Source organism: Zonotrichia albicollis, chromosome Z (genome assembly GCF_047830755.1).
Source record: "Zonotrichia albicollis isolate bZonAlb1 chromosome Z, bZonAlb1.hap1, whole genome shotgun sequence".
NCBI classification, from domain to species: domain Eukaryota; kingdom Metazoa; phylum Chordata; class Aves; order Passeriformes; family Passerellidae; genus Zonotrichia; species Zonotrichia albicollis.
The window spans coordinates 47,178,493-47,200,914 of record NC_133860.1 but is presented as its reverse complement, the minus strand read 5'-3'; the positions used below and the strand labels follow the sequence as shown (position 1 = coordinate 47,200,914).

At 37.1% G+C, this 22,422-nt stretch overlaps 1 protein-coding gene across 50 annotated transcripts in view; it reads left to right on the top strand.

The window, feature by feature from the left end:
- PTPRD (protein tyrosine phosphatase receptor type D) overlaps positions 1–22,422 on the top strand; it is a 1,168,317-nt gene that overhangs the window by 1,082,003 nt on the left and 63,892 nt on the right. For 36 of the 50 annotated variants that reach the window (XM_074533114.1, XM_074533153.1, XM_074533152.1 and 33 more), the window contains 2 exons: positions 7,113–7,232; positions 9,270–9,367. In XM_074533114.1, coding sequence (XP_074389215.1) covers positions 7,113–7,232; positions 9,270–9,367 — 218 coding nt within the window. The remainder of the gene's footprint in view (positions 1–7,112; positions 7,233–9,269; positions 9,368–22,422) is intronic. The other 14 variants (XM_074533146.1, XM_074533145.1, XM_074533142.1 and 11 more) reach the window with 1 other exon arrangement.

The following is a 22,422-nucleotide window of genomic DNA, read 5'->3' as shown; positions in this document are numbered from 1 at the left end:
TTTGTCAAGCTTACTATATTAAGTAAAAAAGGTAGTGAATTCAAGTTCATAAAAGCAGGTAATTAAGTGCTTGAGATGCTGAGAATTAGCTGCTGAAGTTGACAGGATAAATGAAGGGTTAAGGGAACATGCAAATCTCATTCCTGATCTTCTAAATAATGACTGTATTGAGATGATGTTGCTCCAGAAGAAGTGTGTCTGCAGAGCAGTGAATGTGGCCAAAGACCCACGCTTCATGCACATGGCAGGAGTAGAAAGGGAAGGGTCTGGAGGCTTGAGTTTTGCTCCAGCATTGCTTTTTCAGTCTGTTACAGTACACTGCTCCTATCAGCTGGGGCAAATCAGGTGTGTTTCAGGAGCACATCTTCTAATTTAATTTCATCTTAGTGTGGGAATCTTGTTGACATGCTCTGGGACCTGCCTAGCATAGGAACTTAAATACAGTAAATGCAAATAATTGAAAGGTTTTATTCAATGTCCTTCTAAGGCTACAATTTCAGTGGTGGCTCTTTGTTTCCAGGTGGAGTTTTTATCTGTTACTCAGCACTTTTGTAAAAACTTTAAAGAGTTTTACAGTGAAAGAAATATACATGCAAATCTTTGAAACATGAAAAGAAAAAATACTTTTCTGGAAGTCTAGCTTATGCCTAAAATAAGTAATTATTTGTATACAGATATATAATGAGTAGAGTAAATGGCTTACTACAATCCCAGAATTGTTTTATTTGGAGAAGATCTCTAAAATCATTAACTCCAACCATTAACCAAGCCAAGCACCTTATGTTCAACAATAAGCCATGTCCTGAAGTGTGATACCCACATGTTTTCTGAGCACTCCAGGGCCAGTAATTCCACCGCTTTCCTGGGAAGCCTGTTCCGATGACTCATGACCCTCTCATCATGAAGAATATTTTCCTAATATCTAATCTGAGCCTCCCCAGCATACCTTGAGGCCATTTCTTCTTCCTTGTATTACTTGTTAACTTGGATAAAGAGATTGCCCTCACCTGGCTTCTTTCAGGCAGTTGTAGGGAGCACAGGGTCTCCTCTCAGCCTCCTTTTCTCCAGGCTAAACACTCCCAGCTCCCTCAGCTGCTTCTCACAGGACTTGTTCTCCAGACCCTTCCCCAGGTCCATTGCCCATCTCCAGACCTGCTCCAGTGCCTCAATGTCTTTTCTGAAGTGAGTGCTCCTGAACTGGACGCAGGATTTGAGGTGTGGCCTCACCACAAATCAGGGGGACAATCCCTGCCCTGCTCCTGCTGCCACACCATTGCTGGCACAGGCCAGGATGAGCCAGCTGCTCAATGACCTTCCCCAGCATCAAGGCCTGTAGTTTCCTGGATCATCCTTCTTGCCCATCTTGTTGATGGATGTCCCATTTGGAAACATCTAGTCAACAGGAACATCCCCAGTTGGGCAGGACTGCTGATGAGGGAAGGAGGCTCAGGGAGTGCTTTGATCAGCACCCGATACCCTTCGGTGTATCCCCTCCAGTCTCACACAGTTGTGCATGTCTGAGCGCTGCAGCAGGTTGCTGACCATTTTTTTCCAGGATCAGGGAGACTAAGTTCTGCTCCCCATCATTGTCTTCCAGCTCAGGGGGCTGGATACCCCCACAACAGTTGATATTGCTGTTAAAAATTTAGGAAAAGAAGGCATTAATTTCCTCAGCCTTTACCTCATCAATTGTCACTATATTTCCCTCTTCATCCAATAAATAATGGAATAATAACTAGATAGATAAGCCTAATTTTCTGCACTCCATTTATTTAGATGCAAAATCTTACCTATTTATTTAGTATTCATCATAATTAAAATGAAGCATGAGGGAAAAAAACCCCGCTACCAAGTGCTAACATATAAAATTAATTTATTGTAATTAATTTTTAATTTACATTGAGAAAGTAAAGTTATTTAGAAATGGCAGAATTTGTGGCACTTGTAGACACAGTAATTCCATGTCATTGATCTGAAAAGAGCTGGGGAGGATTTAAGGCATACTTTTTCTTGCAGGGCTATAGTTTATCTGTGAAGTTTGCAGTTTTCTGTGAAGCTATTTGAGCAGAACATCTGTGATCTGTTTCTACTAGGAATTCCTTCGCTATAATCCTTTTCACAGACTGGAGTATTACCATTATTATTAAAAGCAAAACACATCAAATGATATTCTTTTTCCTTATTATTGTACATCTTAAGGTCCCTAGACACAGGTCAGGCCATTGTACTACTCAACCAAATACCAAAGGAGAAAAATCTTACCCCAGTAGATTTGTCTTACTTTGTTACACTGTTAACTTACTCTGTTAACCCATTCTTACTATGTAAACAGTCACAGTGAAATCAAGCTACAGTTCTTTTGTTAGTAAAAGCAGAATTTCACTTAAATTAACTTCAGTTAGGGTTACCATGTCATTAAAATCTGAATAAATTTAAGTTTTTAGATCCTACTGGAATATTTATCCATCTCCCAACCGCCAACACACTATCAAATAATATGCTACTGCATATTATTTCATTTTTTTTTAAATGAAAATAGAGAAACTACAGAAAGGCTATACATTCAGGATGTCAGCTTTGTTGGGTTTGTTGTTCTTTCACTTTCAAATATATGGGTTTTATTTTCTGCAAGGTAGCAGAACTAGATAGGGGGGTACTGCAAAGGAGGTAACTAAGGGAAGGGGATAGGGCTGATGTGGTTATGTGTTGGGTTCCTTTTACTGAGAAATCTGCTATTGCCCTCATAAAATGAGGCATTTTCCAACATTGCCAACAGAGAGAACAAAGGACAGAGTGGTGAATATACTATCAGTACAAGTGCATCAAGGTAGATGATTTCACATAGTTGCTATTCTAATGATTTATTTCTTTAGATTATGAAAGCATCTGCAGTTTGCTTGGAGCTTTCCAGGCAGACCAACTGCTTCCAGTGAGAGAGGAAAACAATTTTGAATGAATCCATAATGTACAGAAGTGTTAGAGAAAAAAATTCTAAATTACATTGGCATATCTGGACTGGCAGTTTTTACTTGGAGAGATGAATGAGACACTCCTATAAAATTATGGATTGTCATAAACTTTAGTACTTTAAAAGATTTCTAAACAGTCCCATTCCAAACATCCTATCAATCATATATTTTGTATAAGGAAAGACCTGATCGGATACAGGTATCAAAATCATTTGAAACCTAACTCCTTGGGGTGAATTTGAATTTCTAACCACAATTTAAAATTACTCCGAATGCAGAAGATTAAGTGTAGATTTTTGACACAAAATATGAGAAAGCAATATTTTATCTTTGGTGATATTTAGACAATCATTTTTGTACAAATATGTTGTACTTGTCATAAAATTTTCAATTCTGCTTGAGGATGTTATAAAATTTCACAGTCTAAACTACCAGCAGAGGAAATGTATGCTTTCCTTTCACTTCTTATTGTCTACATTCTTCAATAACATAAAGAGATCTAAAGGGCTCTAACCTAAAGAGTTTCCTATCTTACCTTGTTCAGAAAGGATCAAATTTATTTCTGGCTTCCCTCCTCATTGGATGAAGTAACTCCATAGATAAATTTCACACTTTGCCTTGACATTTGGAATAGCCCACAGTTCTGTAACTGAGACCAAGGTCCCAGGTCCGTGTGTGTTATCCAAAAATGTGTATGTGTTAGATAAGCCCATATGCCAGTGAGTGGGTCACAGCAGTGCCACGTTCTCTTTGAGTAAACATGAAAATACCCAATCTCTCAGTAGGATTTCCTTTTTAAGTCTGTTATTCTTCCATAACTGGAATAGCTGAAGAAAAGTCTGTCACATTCTTACCTTTCTACAAGTTGCCTATGAAATGCAGAATTAAAATCATTAACCTGGTGCACAAATTTTAGAGGTCTCTATGCCACATGGGAGAGTTAAGGTAAAGAAAGGGTAATAATTAAGCCTCACAAAAGGTTTCATCAAATATGGCAGCCTGGTTGTGCAGAAGAAAATTAACTGAAATTAAGTAGTTTGAGTGGGTTCTGAGAGATCCAAGGCTCAGGCAGACTTCAATCTGCCAATCAGCCAGAGAAATAAATTGAATCATGCCTCAAAAGTGACTGATTTTTTTTATCCCCATTTAACTATAAAATGTGTCACACTTATAAGTAATTTTTGTAATTGGGTGCCAATTAAACAATTATCTCATTATATCTTATGAACTAAATAAGATGCTTTTAAATACAAGAAAAATAAATAGAGTTATTACAGCTCTAAATTAAAGACCTTTCTTTTTTAATTAGATAAGTGCTCACTTATTCCCTGAGTTGCTAAGGAATTTCAACAAACTTATTTCCATGATAAAGCAGAAAAAGCATAAAACATGTTCAGAGGAAAAGGGTGCAAACAAAAAAAAAGGTGGAAAAAGTGATGTCTGGAATTAGTTACCTGCTTTGCGTGACAGCAGAATTTTTTTTGTGCAGTTTATCCACTCAACATCTGTTTATGAGAATCATGACAGTGTCGAAGGAAGTACTGTGCTTTGTCTCCATGGCAAAAACAGACTAAAATGTTTCTCATAGTGAGCCATCATGCATATAGCTCTGGTTATGCACGTCTAACACGGAGGATTTAGGCACCTAATAGAGGCACAGCGTCCGATGCTAACAGCACTTCTCTGCTGTCCCATTTTGCTTTGAAACCTGGAGGAACCCAGAACCTGCTTAGCTAGAAGATGAAGTTGAAAAGTCTTCTCTTCACAAAAGTTATCCCTTTCTTTTCCTCTGGATTTTAGACCATAGTTTTTGTAACATCTTATTGTATTTGACATTTTTATATCAGGATCTGAAAATTAGGTTTCCCCTATTCTCACTATGGGTGACTTTTAAAAATCACTCAGAGGTGGTGCTTCTGCTATGAGGCTGTGGAGCCTGCAGTGCTCCTTGTTAAAGCTCAGTCTTTGTTTCAGAAAAATATAAAATATTTTCATTCCAGAATAATTGATCAAGTTTTGAAGAACAGAAAATATTCTTGAATAAAAGTGGCATAATTTTGCAATATTATATATGCATTTGCAATTATTTTAGTATAGCTGTTGCAGAATGATATATTTCTCTAGAGATTGTCTTATAAATTTGTCTTTGTAATTTCATGCTCTGGCCTAGCTCTGGCTCTGTGAAGAAGAAATTTTAAAGTAACAGTAATTTTCATGTACTAAAGGCATTCTTGTTAAGTTTTCATGAATGTTGAATTCCTACTGAATAAGGGTCATCCTTACTTTTTTCCTTTTTCCATGTCCGAATTCAAAGTAGGTATTTTTTCCTATCTTTTTGATAAGGATAAGTCTCAACAACCACTGTTACTTATTACATACTTTTTCTATAAAGGGACATTTTATTCAGCATAGATTCACTTGTAAAAGAGTGTTCCGTAAATTATCAAATAAAAATGAGACATTTGTAGAGTCACAGACAATTAATTCAATGTGGACCTAACATACCACTCATTTCCTAAAGAAATTTCTGTGACAATTATGTGTCACATTTTCACTTCATGTAGATTATCGTCTGTATGCTAGCAGATTTGCTCTTTAATTTCTAACTTTGTTCTTGTTTATTGTGGGTATGTGAACCTGCAGTTCCAAATTGGTAAATAAATGTATGTGTCATAAATGTTTCTAAAAGCCTTTATCATAAAACCCTGACAACAAACAAAATCCTAATTTAACGCACTAATGACAAGCCTAAAACACCCACTTGATTAGCTGCGATAAGGAAATATAATTAACAGGTTTAATGTCTGTTAATATGCAGATGTTTTCTGACCTTGCTCTCTTAGCTTTTTCCTTGAACTTGTAGCAGAAATAGTATTTCATGTTCCTTAGTGATGTATTTACCACAGATTAACCAGAGGATAATTCTACACTGTAATCAAACCATACTTTGTTATTTAATTCATGCAAAGGAATTACTACTAGGCTGCATAAGATCAATTATATTTGGCAATCTTCTACCAAACCTGGTTATAAAAATTTTTAATGGGTACAATTTCAACTGTATTTTGCGTGTGGTGGTTTTGGGGGTTTTGTTTTCTTTGAGTTTTCAGGTGTTTTTATCTCTTTTTTTTAAGGGGAAAAAAAAAGAGATACCATATTTAAAAGAGAATTTGAAAGCATGTTTCAGCATGGTATTTCTTTTGACTTTTTAGCATGTCACAGGACCTGTTGTAATTTAGCTGTATTTTGTCTTTAAGTTTTTGTGTTGTCATGACATATGTTGATTGGTGTGGGAGTGTGTCATCAAATAAGTGTATTTTCTTATTTGTAACCACAAAAAGAACTGAATTTAACTGTATTTTAACTGGGATATTTTGAGTCTAGTTCTACACCTGCTCAGTTGAAACCTCATGCTTTTGCATGAGGTGTGATGACATCTTAGGATGTTTATTCATAGCATATTCTGTTATGATTCACAGACTGATTACATAACAAAAGCCCTCCAGCAGTTCTTTTAAAAAATAATTACTTCTATCATATCAGTAGAGCCAATTTTATGGATTTAAAGTATGAAAATAGAACAAATGCAATTACTTTGTAAGTTAACTGCCAAATATTATTTGAGGAAAGTAATTCAAGGTGTAATTGCTGAAAATGAGATGTAGAGAAGGGTTTAAATGCAGTTAAAATTTGTCAGTTTCTGAAATTGTTAGTTCCTTTTTTTGCCTTAGCAAAACTTACCTTCAAATTTCTTATTTACACAAAGTGTTTATAGTGAAATCTCCCCTTGGAAATGTCAAGTGTCATAAAGAGAAGTGTATAAATAAAAACAATTGAAAAAAGAATGGGTGTTCAGCATCTTTAGAAAAATATTCCTTCACAGTAAGTTAATTATTATGATTTGTGTTCATGATGCTGGTGATTCAGTCAGGTTCATTGTGTGATGAGTGAGTCTCATACTCACTGGTTTTATGACCTTTATATTTACAGTAGGGTAACTGCACCTTTAAATATCTTAGTTGAGTTGCCAGACGCTGTTTTGTGCATGTCTGAAGTGCCTGTATGTACAAGATGATTGATTATGATGGTCTACTGCTGTTACTAATTTGTTTCCCATTTCCGATTGGCTTTTACTTTTTACAGCTTTGAGCAGTAATTCAGTCCCCTACGCCTCCCTGATTGGCTCTGTGTCCTCCCTCTCTAGCCAAACTACCACTCAGTCCTTATATGATAATAACTCTCTCCCACGATTCGCTCGAAAAGGTCTAAACATCTTTGTCTCTATTATTTTCTCTGTTCAAGCACTGTTTTAGATGTACATCAGTCCACCTCCATTTCTGGATCAATCTAGAGTTCTCCTGTGCCTTTTCACCCACATATTTTCCATAGGGGTGCTTGATCTGGATCAATCCGTCTAATTATTAGATGACTGATCTCATTTTGAGAGTAGCCAAGCCCTAAGTAAAATTTGTAAGAAAATGGGAGAGAAGCAGAGCTGCAGCAAATAAATTAGTACTTAGAGACTAATTTTTTTAATTGAAATTTTTAAGGAATCTCCCCACTGATCTGAATATTCTGCTTTGTTTAATGGCTTACCATCACAGATGTGCTATGTGCTATGATTCCCTAATAGGGTCAGAAGAATTAGGGCCAGTGCTGCTGGACATTATTTTGGAGTCTATTATGATGCTCGAAATGTCAAAGAATCCAAAAGAAAAGAGGAATTAAAAACAAAATTAGAAGAATTTAAAGAATTAAAGCACATACTGTAGTGTGACTGTGTTGTAGCCACATGGTCATTTTCAGCTATGTTTAAAGAAAATGCTAGTCAACTGTCTTAGGCATGCTCTTGAAGGTCACGGTGACAAAGCAAACTGCATTGTGCAACATGCCTTCCAGCTTGAGCCCCCTTGAGTCATCAGTGTTTTCCCTTTGTAATTTCAAGAGATCCTGGGGTTCACTAGCTTAACTTTTTCTTGCCAGCTCTGATCTCTTCCCTGAGCTATTGAAACCTCACTTTCATTTTAGGTGTGATAGTCTAAAGTATGAAGAGAAGAATGTAAGCATTTTGGAGAAAGCTCATGAAGACTGAAATAAATTTTGCCTGTCAAATTTTAAGCTGGCAGATTGTTCTAGTTGACCCCACATCTTTTCTGTCTTTTTGGTTTTTTTGGTTTTTCTTTTTTTTTTGTTTTGTTTTGTTTTTTTTTTTTGCCTTGCTGTCCCTGTACCCCCTTACACACCCATCTGTACTTCCAATTCCAAGCTCTTCTTCTTTTTCACTTAATATCTTCATCAGTGGACAAAGATGTTTACACCTGAAGTAGATTGTAGGTACTTTTAGGGGTTGATAAATGGGATTTCAGATTAAGCTTATATTAAGGTACTAGTGCAGTCAGCATGTGAGTCCAGCCAAACTGTACAACCCCTGCCTCTACAATCTGCTACTAGTGAAAACATTTTTGAAGTTCTAATTGTCTTATGTCCAATGTTGTCTTCAGTGACTGTTGTCTTTAAAAAGTGATGCATGTTGTTCTAGCCATTCATAGCTGCATGTCAGTCACCTCAGAATTCTGTAAAATACCTAAGTATTTCTAATTTAGAGTACACAGTCTTCTATACCTTGATGCATTATTATTACTATTACTATTTTTATTATTAATCTTCAATCTTTCCATTTCATTATTTAATACTTTATTTTGAAAATTTTATGTTGGTTTAGGTTTCTTTTTTTTTACTATTTCCATTGCAGGTTCAGGTGTCTCTGGTTACCTTGGTAACCTTCATTATTCAAGTTTGTTTTTCTTGATTATGCATAAGTCACTTTGTTTTCTGTCAAAACACTATTGTTTCCCCTTTAGGGCTCTTTCAGTGTCTGTTTCTCAGTTCACATTTCCTCATCTAATTCAATAGAGTTTTCATTTCATGCATTGCAGTAGAAGGGTTTAAAATGACATTAAGAGTCATTACTCAAAGCAGAGGTCAACATCAGGTCTAACTGTTTCATTTTTCCATGCCTAGCTAAACTCATTGACTCATATGACAGTAGCTCTTTCCTCTACACTAGGAATGTTAGCTTTGGGAATACGTTTGGTGACTTTTTTTAATTTGGCTTCAGAGCTCATCTATGCAGAGCATGTCCTGCTTTGAGTAACCAAACTATTTGCCTGCTTCTCTCACATATGACATCTTTACTATTTACACATTTATTGACATTCTAACTAATGCATTTTCTAAATTTTAGAGCAATGTCATCACTGTAGTTTACGTTAAATTTTGTTCTTCTTTCTTGTTCAACAGGTATGGCCAGTCATCCCCCAATACCTATCTTGGAACTTGCAGATCACATTGAAAGATTGAAAGCAAATGACAATTTGAAGTTCTCACAGGAATATGAGGTAATTTTCCCCACTTCTTTACCATTCAAATTTTAAGTGTCATGCTTGCTGTTTCCCAAGACTTCTCTCTGATATGGTACCAGGTTTGTATGATATTAAAACCATGACAAAAAAAAATGGTGTAAAATGGCTACAATGGTGGGGTGGATCTTTTGCTCATAAAATCCTGTACTCTTTTTATAAGGATTACATGTCAGGCAGATTCCATGGACACATGCTTGAAATAATGTGTGAATGATACAGCATAGACTTGTTTTAATATACAGACAGTTTCCTTTCCTGCAGTTTAAAGATCCTTAGATTATGTATAATGTTGACAGAACACATAGAGCAAAAGCTCCAAAGAAGGTTCAGTTCACTGCTTTAATTTTTTTACATGAGATAAAAGGGTTTGCTAGTGCTTGTTGTCTCTTCTACTGTAGCAGTTTCAGGACATTGTATTTTCCTCCTGTCAACAATACCACTTTGATAAATTGGGAGTGATGGTCTAGAAGAGCATGAAAGAATGTAACAGGAAGACAGTAATCATTTACCAGCCACCTTGTCAGTAACCCACAGAGTATATAGGTATTGCTATAGTGGAGGGTAACAGCCTCTCAGGTCAGTAATTTGTGGTGAAATGGACATAGGGAGCCAGCCATTAAACTGGTAAATTATAGCTATTACTTTAATGCCAAAATATTGTCCATGTCAAAAATACCTAGATCAAGTATACACTGGACCATCAGTAAAGAAGTGCTTCTATAGATCAGCTATAGGTGATCATATAGGATTAACATCCCCAAGAGGGATCACCAACACAGTATTTTCTTTATGGTCTGTTGTGTCACTAATCCTTGCTTAAAATCCTTCAACACTTTTTCAGCCTGGTGGAGTAAAAGCCTGAGTTGCTCTTATTTTTTAGGGACTGCACAGTAGTTGCATTTGAAAGTTTGTATGGACAGTGGCAGAGCTATACAAAACACTCAAGATGACATTCACATTTTAGTTTCATAGTAAAATGTTACTGCAGGGTACATGGAAGCCCTATATATTTCCATTGTATTTTAAAAGTCTTGACAGAAGATGTTAAAAATTAATACTAAGTACTGTGATGAAGAACTACAATTCCTTATTTTTTAATTTAATGTGGTATTCAGAAAGTTCTTAAGACCTCTTTAAGAAATAATCTAATTAGAAATTAAAAAGAAAATACAGTTTCAACAATTCCTGGAAATAAATTTGTTGAAGAACAACTTAGGATTGCTGTCACACAAAAAATGTGGGAGAATCTTCTCATTTTTCTATGTGTAAACCCTATGTTCTTAAGTATGAAGATTGTAGCATATAAACAATCAGGCCATAATAAAAGATAACATTTGGTACAAATTTTAGAACCATTTTTTGTTGTACCATGGGCAAATTAGTTGTTTTTTTCAGTGTAGAAAATCCCAAACCATTTACAAGTCATATAATATAGTATCATTTCTATAGAAATAAACAATTCGGCTGTACTACATCTTGAACATGGAGGGGACATGACATGGTTTTCTTATGCTGCATTAGAAATTAAAAATTTTGGTTTTTTTGTATTACCTCTTTCTTACTTAAGTAATTAAAACCATTGTGAGAGTGTATTTTAATAATTTATAGTCAATATTGAAAAATAAATTACATTGTTTATTTCTTAATATCTTCTGATCCTGCAGAAGTTTCTCTAGTCTACGTAAGCAGGAAAACTTTCACATTCTTTCTTCCCATAATTTATTTGGGATTTTTTCCTCCTTTTTTTTCTTTTTTTTTAAAAATCTTTACAAGACATGCCATCTGGAGCAGAATGGTCAGACATTCAAGATTAGAATATGGGCAACTGTGGGTCAACATCAAGCTTCATTCATATTGCTCTGCCCAAGAAGGTTCAACATTTATCTTTGAAATTACAGCTTTAGAGATACCGCTTCATTTCCATCTAGTCCGAGATTCATCCATTTTGAAACAGAATTGGTGAAAAGCACTGCTGTTTGGTTTCGTGGTCTAGGCTAGGCAGTGGACTAAAGCTGAAGTTTGATGATCACTGTAAGTCATCTCCGTGTCTTGGCTGTGCATTCCTGTTGTCTCTCTTGTGCCAGTCCTGGCACTAGCAGATGTGCAGCTGTTCAAGGATTATCTCAGGAAATAGATTCAGCTGAAAACTAATTGTTTTATTTTTCTTTGCTGCTTTCAATTGGATCAGTTCCCTGAACTAGCTCACCACATGTCTGCTTAAGCTTTAGTGCCAGCAACGGGAAGTGGTGGGTATATTTGTGGTCAGGGATTGGGACCTTCTACTTCAGCAGCAGTTCTCACTAATATCCCTTAAACAATCTTTTTAAATCTGATTGCAAGGCAGAAAGAGGTACAGATGGTAACGGTTCAGTCATTATCACTTCAGATAGCACTAGAGCTGGTGAGACAGAAGGAAAAAGAGATACTTCTCATATTCAAAAGTTCAAGGTGTAACATGCAGCACAAAACTACTGACCTTCATTGATACCAGCAAAATCCTCCTAATTTTAATTAATTTAGGGAAGCAAATTTTAATTTGTTTAGGGAAGCAAAGAGTTTTCATCAATTGCCACTGATGATTTTGGTGTTGTTTTTTTTTTAATAATGCTCTTTCCTCATTGGCAGTCAACTGCTTTATTTTACTTTTTATGTAATTGTTTGCATTGCATGGATGGAATTCTTCAAAGATGTATTGATTGTATGTATCACTGTAGTAAGTGATAACTTTGTGATACTATAAAGTATTATCTTGGTGGTGTTCTGATAGACTCTGACTTCTCTTCCTTCTATCAGGAAGTTAGCTCCATTTCAAAAGGATGTTTAAATTCTTTATTTAGCACAACCTGATTCAGTTGCCACCTCAAAAGAATTACTGGTATCACCACACAACACATCTTTTAATTTTCTAAGAAACGTCTGATTACTTGTTCCCCTTCCATCCTTGCTCATGTTCCATCCACTTACTTTTGATCAGAATTTCTGATCAAAAGTCAATACAAGTTTAGTTTATTCCTTTTGGAAGAATATAACTTCTTTCCTTTCCACTTCTTTCTTTTCCACTTTCTTCTCAGAAGGACAAAGTTTCCCTGTCTGTTGAAAACAGTGTATTCTCTAGTGTAGAACAGCCTCTAGTTATATGTTTTCTGAGGCTCAGTGCCATCAACTGGTCAAGTTCCTACTGCTAAAAGTTTCAGAAACTATTCCATAGTGCCTTCTTGAGGGCATCTATCCCAGCTCTTACAGCATCTCAGCAGAACAATAGAGATTTCTTCCATTGTACTTCTCTCACAAATTTACCTTGAATACCACCTTCTAGGGGCCAAGTCTCAAGGATTATTACTGCGGCAAGATTCAAATAAACTTACTATTCATGTGTTACATAAAGTGGTTCTGTAGTGTTAACACATGATAGTGCTATGTCTCCTCAAAGAGGTTCATTTTTGCTTCAAAATAAATTTTTCATAGTCCTTCATTAATTTTTTGTTAACTCACAATTCCCAAACCAGAAAAAATATTGATTTACTCTGTTAATATCAAATATCATACCATTAATGTCACAGTTATTTTCTGTTCTCTAATTTAAAGGCAGGATTGACCCCAGCTGATTATTGGGAAGCTTTTGCTGACTTTGGCAATTTCATTGGTATTTTTATGTAATGTAAGGGTCCATATGGACTTGACAGCTGCTAAGCAAAAATCTGTGTTTATAAGATACTGACGTTTATATTGTATCTCCTTCTTATCTTAGACTTCAGAATTTAAAAATAAAAATTGGTCATGGAGATAAACTGAATAAAACCAATAATGTTCTGCCTATTTTATGATGTATTTGTAAGGTAATTTCCTCCTGTAAGGCAGAACAGAAAATATATTCCTCCAATATATTTCTCCTCAGATTTCCGAGACTTGTAAAAATATAAGAGTTCTTTTCTGAGGTTTATACATAGAACTTTGCGCCCTTAAGGAAGTGGATTCAGATTCATACTATATTTGCATGAGAATCTGTCACTACAACACATAATTTACACTATCAGACTCTGCATGATTTACTGTGAATGCGTATATATGCACTGGTTAACAAATGTTATGAGAAGTTGTATATAATTTAATGTTTTCACTCATCAGGTTTCTTTCTGTAAATTGCAGCCAGTCTTTTGCTTTAAAACTGAATATTGGAAAACTTTTGACTTTTTTTATTGTAGCTTTTCAGAATCAGTTGGTCAAATTTGTGATGGGAACACAGTTTACTGAATAAGTTACATTTCTCTTTTTGTATATCAAGCTGCAATAACATAAACATTGGGTACTAAAACAAGTAAATATTGTACAGTAGAACCACATATAAAACTTATTATCAATATAATATATTTTAGAAGTCCAGGAAAAACAAATTATCCACTGAATGAATCTCTATCAAAGAAACAGCTGCACTTAACTGTTATATCATTGTAGGTAAAAGCGACTCGTGGAAAAATCAATTCTTTTTCCAGAGAAATTATGGTTTTGTTCTTTTTCCTTATAATGGTTTTCTCTTTCTAATATTACAAACATAATGCATTGGGATTTTCTGACTTTACTTTCATAGGATGTGCTCTATGTATTGAGAAACAATTAGTGCAGTCAATGAACGATGAAAAGTTGTCTTATTAATAGCCCATGCACTTGCATTCACCTAGGTTGTTTGGTGCTTAGTTCCACCTAGGGCAGTGTCTGAGCCAGCAGCATAGTTATGGTAAAGAACTTTGAAGACATAGTGCAGGAATTTGAAATCCTGCTAGTAGAGATTTAGAGTGGAGTAGTATCTCCTTCCTTTGTGCTGTGAATGCTTCATTGGGATAATGGCATTTGTTTATGCTTATATAATTAATCAAATAAAAGAAGGGTGGTGTTACATATTGGGATGCAGTGTGTTGGTCTGATGCTGAATGGTTTTTTGCCAAGGAATTTCACAGTTTAGTTAGTCAGATACCTGCCTGAGAGGAGGGTATAGCCAGTTGGGGTTTGGCCTCTTCTCCCAGCAACAAGGGACAGTACAGGAGGACATGGCCTCCAGCTCTGCCAGGGGAGGCTCAGCTTGGACACCAGCAGGAATTTTTTACTGAAAGCATTGGATCAGAGGGAGTTGGTGGATTCACCATGACTCCAGTGTTCAAGGAACAACTGGGTGTGACATTTAGTGCTGTGGTTGGATTGCTGGTGGTTAGGCAAAGGTTGGACTCAATAATCTTGGAGATCTTTTCCAACACTAATGATTTATTGATTCTATACTGTGATAAATATCAGTTTTATTTTGCCCAAAATAGCAGTGATATGTCTAGAAAGAGAAAAGCAGTGTTCTTGAAGCAAGAAAAATTATTTGAGGACAAACTAACTAGGTCATTCTAGATAAAATTGAATTTTGCAGGAGCTCTTTAGAGATACTAATTTGCAATAATTTTAGGGGCTTATAGAGAAAAGTCACTTAAGAATTTAACTCTGCTCTTTCCTTGAAATAAAAGATGTGGACAGTGCTTTAAAAACATGATGAAAAGTTTGTTTAAAATTTGAAGTAGCATAGTGTCTCATGTGAGACAATTACAAAGTTTAGTTTATAAGACCTGATGCATTTCATACACTATGTATAACAAACCAGCAGGAAGCTTTAATCACAAAAATATTTAAACAAAGCAAGTTTTTTCATTATTCAGGTATTCATTTCGTCCTGATACTTATTTTCCACCTGAAGTTGACTGTAATCCCCAATTTTCAATACAAAATTAATTCCATTAAAACTGGTGTTGTATCCATTATGATATCATGGTCAAACGTTTTTAGATTGCAGGTAGGTTATTTTAAAACTGGTGGTAAAGAAATACAAACCAAAATGATTAATTTTTAAAAACTAGGGATTTTATAGCTTTTTGAAACAAAGAATCTCCTTCAAGGGTGTTTTCAAATAATGCTTATTTTCCTCCTTAAATTTTCTTTTTTTGTAAGCTTATATAGCTTGTTTGATTCCCCTGGAATCAGGTTTTGCATAATTGCATTCAGTCATAGGAATATTAGCTTGATACTGTGGAGAAAATATGGGTTTTTTTCGTGAGGGAAAATTTAAAAAGCTTTTGCAAAAAAAGCTTTTTGTATATCTTGCTAGTCTTGAACAGTTAGGTCTCTTCCCTTTGAGAGTTAACAGAAAATGAATTATCTGCATTTTTAACTGTTTTTAGGACCAGGATGCAAACTCATATTCGAGTTCAAAAGAAGTCTTAGCCATATGTGGAGGTTTCCTCCCATATTCTTGGAAATTATACCCTTTGCAGTGCAATGGGAAAGTCTCTGTCTTAATTAAAAAAACATAATTCCAGTTGACAGATTGCCGTGATCATGAATTAACATTCATGCATCTAGCATTCACATTTTGGTAATGCAGTATGTAAATCTGATTCTATTAGCAAGTCTCCTGCATAATACAATAGCATTCTATTATAGATGCATCAGCTATGGTATGAAACTCTCCTCACAGTTGCTGGCAGTGGTAAAAGAGGGTCAGACTGTTCATTCTCTGTGTAGTTGTGTACCTTCACCAGTTGTTCTGAGTCTGTTTGCACTGACAGGCTCTCCAGTTTTTCTTATCCATCCTACTTTGCCTTCCTGGTCCTAGGTTTCTCTGTGAAGCAGTCGTCATTGGTGATTTAATTCAAGCCACAAACAGTGCAGCTACAGTGCTTGAAAATGCTTTACAGGCATGCTTCCTTCCCCTTGCTTGCGACAGCTGTGCAGCATATATCCATCCCCGCATTCAGCAGGAACCTAAAACTGCGGGCTTCTAATTTGCTGCCGTAGTGATCCTTGGAAGGGCAGTGTTCCGGAGCAGGCAGGCACATACCAGCTCACAGCAGGAGGGGTGACATTTTGTCATACTCCTTCCTTCCTTAGTGCTGAACCAGGATCTAGTCCTGGAAGACACACAGGGAACATTTGCTTCTTGTTTAAGTGGTGTAAAGGAAAACGGCACAGTGAGCCAGCAGGTACATCATTTAGCAAAGGAGGATTGTTTGAAATTCTTCTGGTTTGGTTACCAGAACATTTTGATTACCATGATTATTAGTCAATGAACTATTTTATGGATGGTGCATTGTGATAGTAAATATTGCTCCAGTTTTTTCCCACTAACTGATCACATTTGTTTAAGTAGCCAGTCATTTAGAGCACACTAGATGAAAGATTTGTCAAAGCATGAGAGGAAAGTAACAGTATTACAAATATTTTTATTTATTTTGCACAAAGCACTCATACTACACAGTTATGCTGTGAAGAAATCCACTTCTTTATTAATGACAGCTTTATTGAAGGCAAGCTTTCAGAATGAAAATACTAGAAATCCTATTAAAGTGCTATCCATTAAACCATTAAAGCAGTCATTAAAACTGTTAGCACAGACTTGTTATTCATGAGTTATTGGTCTTTCACACTTCTGAAATGTGTCTGCCAATACCACTCAACTCTTTGTTGAGAGTATGGCTATTAAGTCTGAGGAAATACAGATTAACTTTCTTTTGACAAAATGGTGCTTTATGGGAGGATGGTATGGCCACAAAGTGGTTCAGATTGGTGAGGAAAATAGGAAAGATTAAAGTTCAATCCATTTGCCTGTTTCTGATAATTTATGTTAACTATGTCTGCATGTAGACCTAAATATTAATCATTAAACTACACCATCTGGCCACACATCGCACAATGTGTATGTTTGGGTTTTTTCTTGATATTGAACAGTAGTTTTAGAATGCTTAAACATTAAGGAGTGAAAAGTGGAAGAATTATACTGAATGCTGAACAGTTGAATCTAAGCTTTAAATTTGAAGTTTTCTTTTTGTAAGTTCACATGAAAAATAGGTATAATATAGAGCTGAAGCTGTTTCTCATAACAGATAAGAGTCTCAGACCATCGTTTTCAATGTATATGCAAAATTATCTTTGTATATGCAAAAGTGCAGTTTAAAATTTCTGTTTGTAAGCATTTTTATCATTATGTGTTGCATCCTGTTTTGGTTGTTATGATTTAAAACCAAAGTCCTTCAGTCCTCACTCAAAAATAGTAGCATGTTAGACAGACAGTTTATTCAGTTATTTTCTAGTTTTCTTATGTGAAGAGAAAGTGTACTTGACATCTTACATTGTGAAGTAATTTCCAGGATATTTTGGCAGTGTAGGTAAAAACCTAAAAGACAAGACAGATGGTCTGCTTCAGTTATGTTTCTAGAACAATGCAGAGTAGTATGATTCATTCTAAGGCAGTGAGCTGTGGTTTAGATAGCATGTTTCCATTTATGTCTCTCAAAAAATACTGTCTGGGTAGTCAAAGATACTATAGACATGCATTATTCCTGGTCAAGTTACCAATTTAATTTTAAAAGTTAATGCATGAATATATAGTTAGCATCTTCTGTACTATGTGTATCTTCTGAATTACTACCAGAATTCTGAAATGAATCCATAAAAATTATTTTCCAAAGTTCTGAAAACTTGACCTGTAAATAACCTGTGTAAGTTTTCTTATTCACCTCCATTAACTCAAAAAGGAAAAGAGGGGAGATTTGTGCTGAGATAAGTCATTATGTAAATTTTATTACTTTTCAAGTTATAAGATGTTAAGTGAATTGTTGGCCTGCTGATAAAGAGGTATATTATGTCTTAAATATAGTGTGTGTGTATATATATATATAACTCTACTCTTCCCAGTGCTGATGGAAATGCACTCCAAATTCTTCCTCTGTTCTTTTGATGAAATAAATAGGACTTAGAAGTAAAGATAAAATACTTATGTTTTTAAATTACACAATGCATACCCGCTTCAGAATTCTACCAGCTATCCTCAGAGCATGGAAACACATTACTGGAATGAAACTAAATTGTAAGAAAAAGGAATAAAAATTTCACTGAGTGAAATTAGAGAGCAAATTGTACCATTTGCTTTATTGATGAGTAAGAATTTCACTTTGTAGTCAGAAAAAGTAATATTTTTGTTGGAGAAGGGTGAAGTGCTCCTCTTGGATAGCATCGCTATGTGTATACTTGAGCTCAGCACACAAGTGATGTCTACCTTTGCATGTGGAAAAATACTGTTGGGGGATAATTCACTGTCCCTTTATAGGCAAACAAAATACAATATGGCTCCAAAAAAATCCATCACCGGTTTTGCAAACCTCTTAGTCTACTTAGATGCTAATTTAATAAGCTTCTAATACTACTGACATTTTAAAATATGTTGATCATAGTCACTCAAATTTCTAAGATAGTGAACCCAAAGAGTTTGGTGTCAAAAACTGTGTAGAACCTTAAAAAAATCAGATTCTTTCAGAGCTGCATTTAAGAGTGTCTTTTTAACTGTTAGTAACACATATAGTGATACAATTCATATATCACATATAGTGGTACAATTAGGGGGACGGCCAATAAGGCTGACATCCTACTGGCAGTCTGGTGTGGTCCACCCAACCAGGAAGAATTCATTCTATAAATTCATTCTATAAACAGCTAGAGAATGTTTCTGGATCATCAGCCCTAGTTCTTGTTGGTGATTTCAACTTGCTAGACATTTGTTGGGAACTCAATACAGCTGAAAAGAAGTGGTCCAGGAAATTTTTAGAGTTTGTGGGGGACAGCTTTTTGTTGCAGCTGGTGGGTGACCCCACCAGGGGAAGGACTATGTTAGATTTGTTATCTGCCAATAGAGATGGGTTGGTGGGAGATGTGGTGGTTGGAGACTGCTTGGGTCACAGTGATCATGAAATTAGAAAATTCTCAGTATTTGGTGATGTCAAGAAGAACATTAATAAGATTTTTCATTGGATTTTCAGAGGGCAGACTTTGGCCTATTCAGGAGACTTATTCAGAGATTTTCTTGGGAAGTAGTCCTTAAAAATAAAGAAGTTCAGGAAGGGTGGGCATGCCTCAAAATGGAGATCTTGAGAGCACAGGAACAGACTGTCCCTGTGTGCTGAAAGAGGAGTCAATGAGGCAAACATCCAGCCTGGGTGGGCAAGGAGGTTCTGCTGGAGCTCAGGAATAAAAAAGGATGTATTATCTTTGGCAGGAGGGTCAGGTTTCTCAGGTAGTACTTAAGAGGGCTGCTAGAGTATGTAGAAAATAATTAGGGGGGCTAAAGCTGTTTGAACTTAAAATGGCAGCTTTTGTCTGCAAGGATAATAAAAACTCTTTTTACAAATATATTAATGGTAAAAGGAAGAGTAAGACTAATCTTTGTTTTTTATTAGATGCAGAAGGGAGCTTTGTTACTGCAGATGAGCATAAGGCAGAGCTGCTTAACGCCTTCTTTGTCTCAGTTTTAAGTGAGAAGACTTTCAGGACAACTGTCCTCTTGGGTTGCTCAATGGTGTCAGGGAGCAGAATGCTCCCCTCATTATCCAAGAGCAGGAAGTCAGAGGACTGCTGAGATGCTTAGATATTCATAAATCCATGGACAAGATGGAACCATCCCAGGGTGATGAGGGAGCTGGCAGATGAGCTTGTGAAGCCCCACTCCATCATTTGCCAGCAGTCCTGGCTCACTGGTGAGGTTCCAGATAACTGGAAGCTGGCCAGTGTGACGCCCATTCACACAGAGGGTGGGAAGGAGGACCCTGGTAATTACAGGCCAGTCAGCCTGACCTCAGTACCGGGTAAAGTCACAGAACAGTTTATATTGATTGTCATCACACAGCACTTACAGGGTGGCCAGGGTATCAGACCCAGCCACCATGGGTTTAGGAGGGGAGGGTCGTGTTTGACCAACCTGGTCCCTTTTTATGACCAAGTGACCCACCTGGTGGATGCAGGACAGGCTGTGGATGTTCTCTGTTTGGACTTCAGCAGAGCCTTTGGCACCATCTCCCACAGCACACTCCTGGAAAAGCTGGCAGCCCACGGCTTGGACAGGAGCACTCTGTGCTGGGTTCAGAACTGGCTGGGTGGCCGGGCCCAGAGGGTGGAGGGGAGCGGTGCCACATCCAGCTGGGCCCAGTCAGCAGTGGTGTCCTCAGGGGTCTGTGCTGAGCCAGCTCTGTTCAATATCTTCATTGATGACATGGGTGAGGAGATTGAGTCCTTCATTAGTAAGTTTGCAGATGACACTAAGCTGGGATCGTGTGTTGATCTGTTGGAGGGTAGGAGGGCTCTGCAGAGAGACCTGGAGTGGCTGGATGGATGGGCAGAGTCCAATAGGATGGAGTTTAATAAATCCAAGTGCTGAGTCCTGCATTTTGGCCACAATAACCCCCTGCAGCGTTACAGGCTGCGGACGGTGTGGCTGGAAAGGGACCTGGGGGCACTGGTGACAGCCGACTGGACATGAGCCAGCAGTGTGCCCTGGGGGCCAGGAAGGCCAAAGGCATCCTGGCCTGTGTCAGGAACAGTGTGGCCAGCAGGAGCAGGGAGGTCATTCTCCCCTGTACTCAGCACTGGTGAGGCCACACCTCGAGTGCTGTGTCCAGCTCTGGGCCCTCAGTTTGGGAAGGACCTTGAGATGCCTGAGCGCATCCGGAGGAGGCAACGAGGCTGGAGAGGGGCTGGGAACACAAACCCTGTGAGGAACAGCTGAGGGAGCTGGGGGTGTTTAGCCTGGAGACTAGGAGACTCAGGGGTGCCCTTATCACTCTATGCAACCCCCTGAATGGTGGCTGTAGTCAGGGGGTTTGGTCTCTTTCTCCAGGGAACAACTGACAGAACCAGAGGACACAGTCTCAAGCTGCACCAAGGGAAATATAACTTGGATATTAGGAAAAAGTTTTTTACGGAAAGGATGATAAAGTTCTGGAATAGCCTGCCAGGGAGGTGGTGGAGTCACCATCCCTGGATGTTTAAGAAAAGACTGGATGTGGCACTCAGTGCAATGGTTTAGTTAGGGCATGGGTTGAACTTAATGATCTTTAAGGTCTCTTCCAACTTAGTCATTCTGTGAATTTTGTGAATTCAAATGAATCATATCCAAAGCATAAGTACAATTTTCAGGGCCTTCATCATGATCCCAAGCATTTAATTTCTTCCTCATTACTCTAAATGGTCCCAGTTCATCTCCTTGTGAGGGAAGATTTGCCAAGCACTCTGTCTCAGTTGCTTAAGGTAAAGGTGAGCCAGAACTTGAGCCATCTCACTCCTCTACTCTCCACAGCTAGGTTATGCAGGACTTTATAATTTTTTTGTTATAAAAGTTAATTTAGCATATGGTATTGGTTAATAGGTTAAAGCACTTGTTTTTCTGAGGTATTTGTTTTCCCAAAAACAAATGCTTCTCTATCAGGCAGACAGGCAAATTATTTTTTTTTCAATAATCTCGATAAAAAAGCAAATTAATTTTCAAAATTTTGAATAAATAAATTGTATAAAATATGAAAAGATGCATGAGAATGAAGCAATTTTCAGACTGGCCAAATTATCAGTCTAAGGGGTAGGTCCTGGTAAAATCACATTAACTAATTTCACACATGTTTATTGTCAGGTGATACCTACTCTAACAGATTACAGGTCATACCCTGGGAAGAGTCATCAGAGCTGTTGGCTTGATGCTGTAGTGGCAGTACGGACAGTACGGATCTCCTGACTTGTGCCATGTTGCTGGTTTACTCGTGGAAAATGAGCATGGTGTTGGTGAACTGGCCCACCTTGGCTTATCTGTGTCATCTTTTTTGGTTTTTTTTTCATTGTTTACCACTAGCTGTCATTGGGATTAAACAAAGGGCATAAACCTCAAGCCATAGTTGTGTATTCATATTGATGAAACAATTTTGAGGTCTCTAATGTTACGGAAAGAGAAGGTAAAACAATAGGTGATTATTCATGACTTCTCAGAATTAGATGACCTTTCATACAGCCACTACCATAGTGAGCATAAACGGGTACCATCTGTTACCTGTTTTACATTCATTTTGCTGCAGAGATCGTTCAACCATAGAGGTAAAAATACTAGAGCCTGAAGTTTCCCTAGTGGTGAAGGATGAAGGAGTGTGGTGAACGCTTCTGTAATTCCACCCTGGAACAGAAAATAAACAGCAAATCTG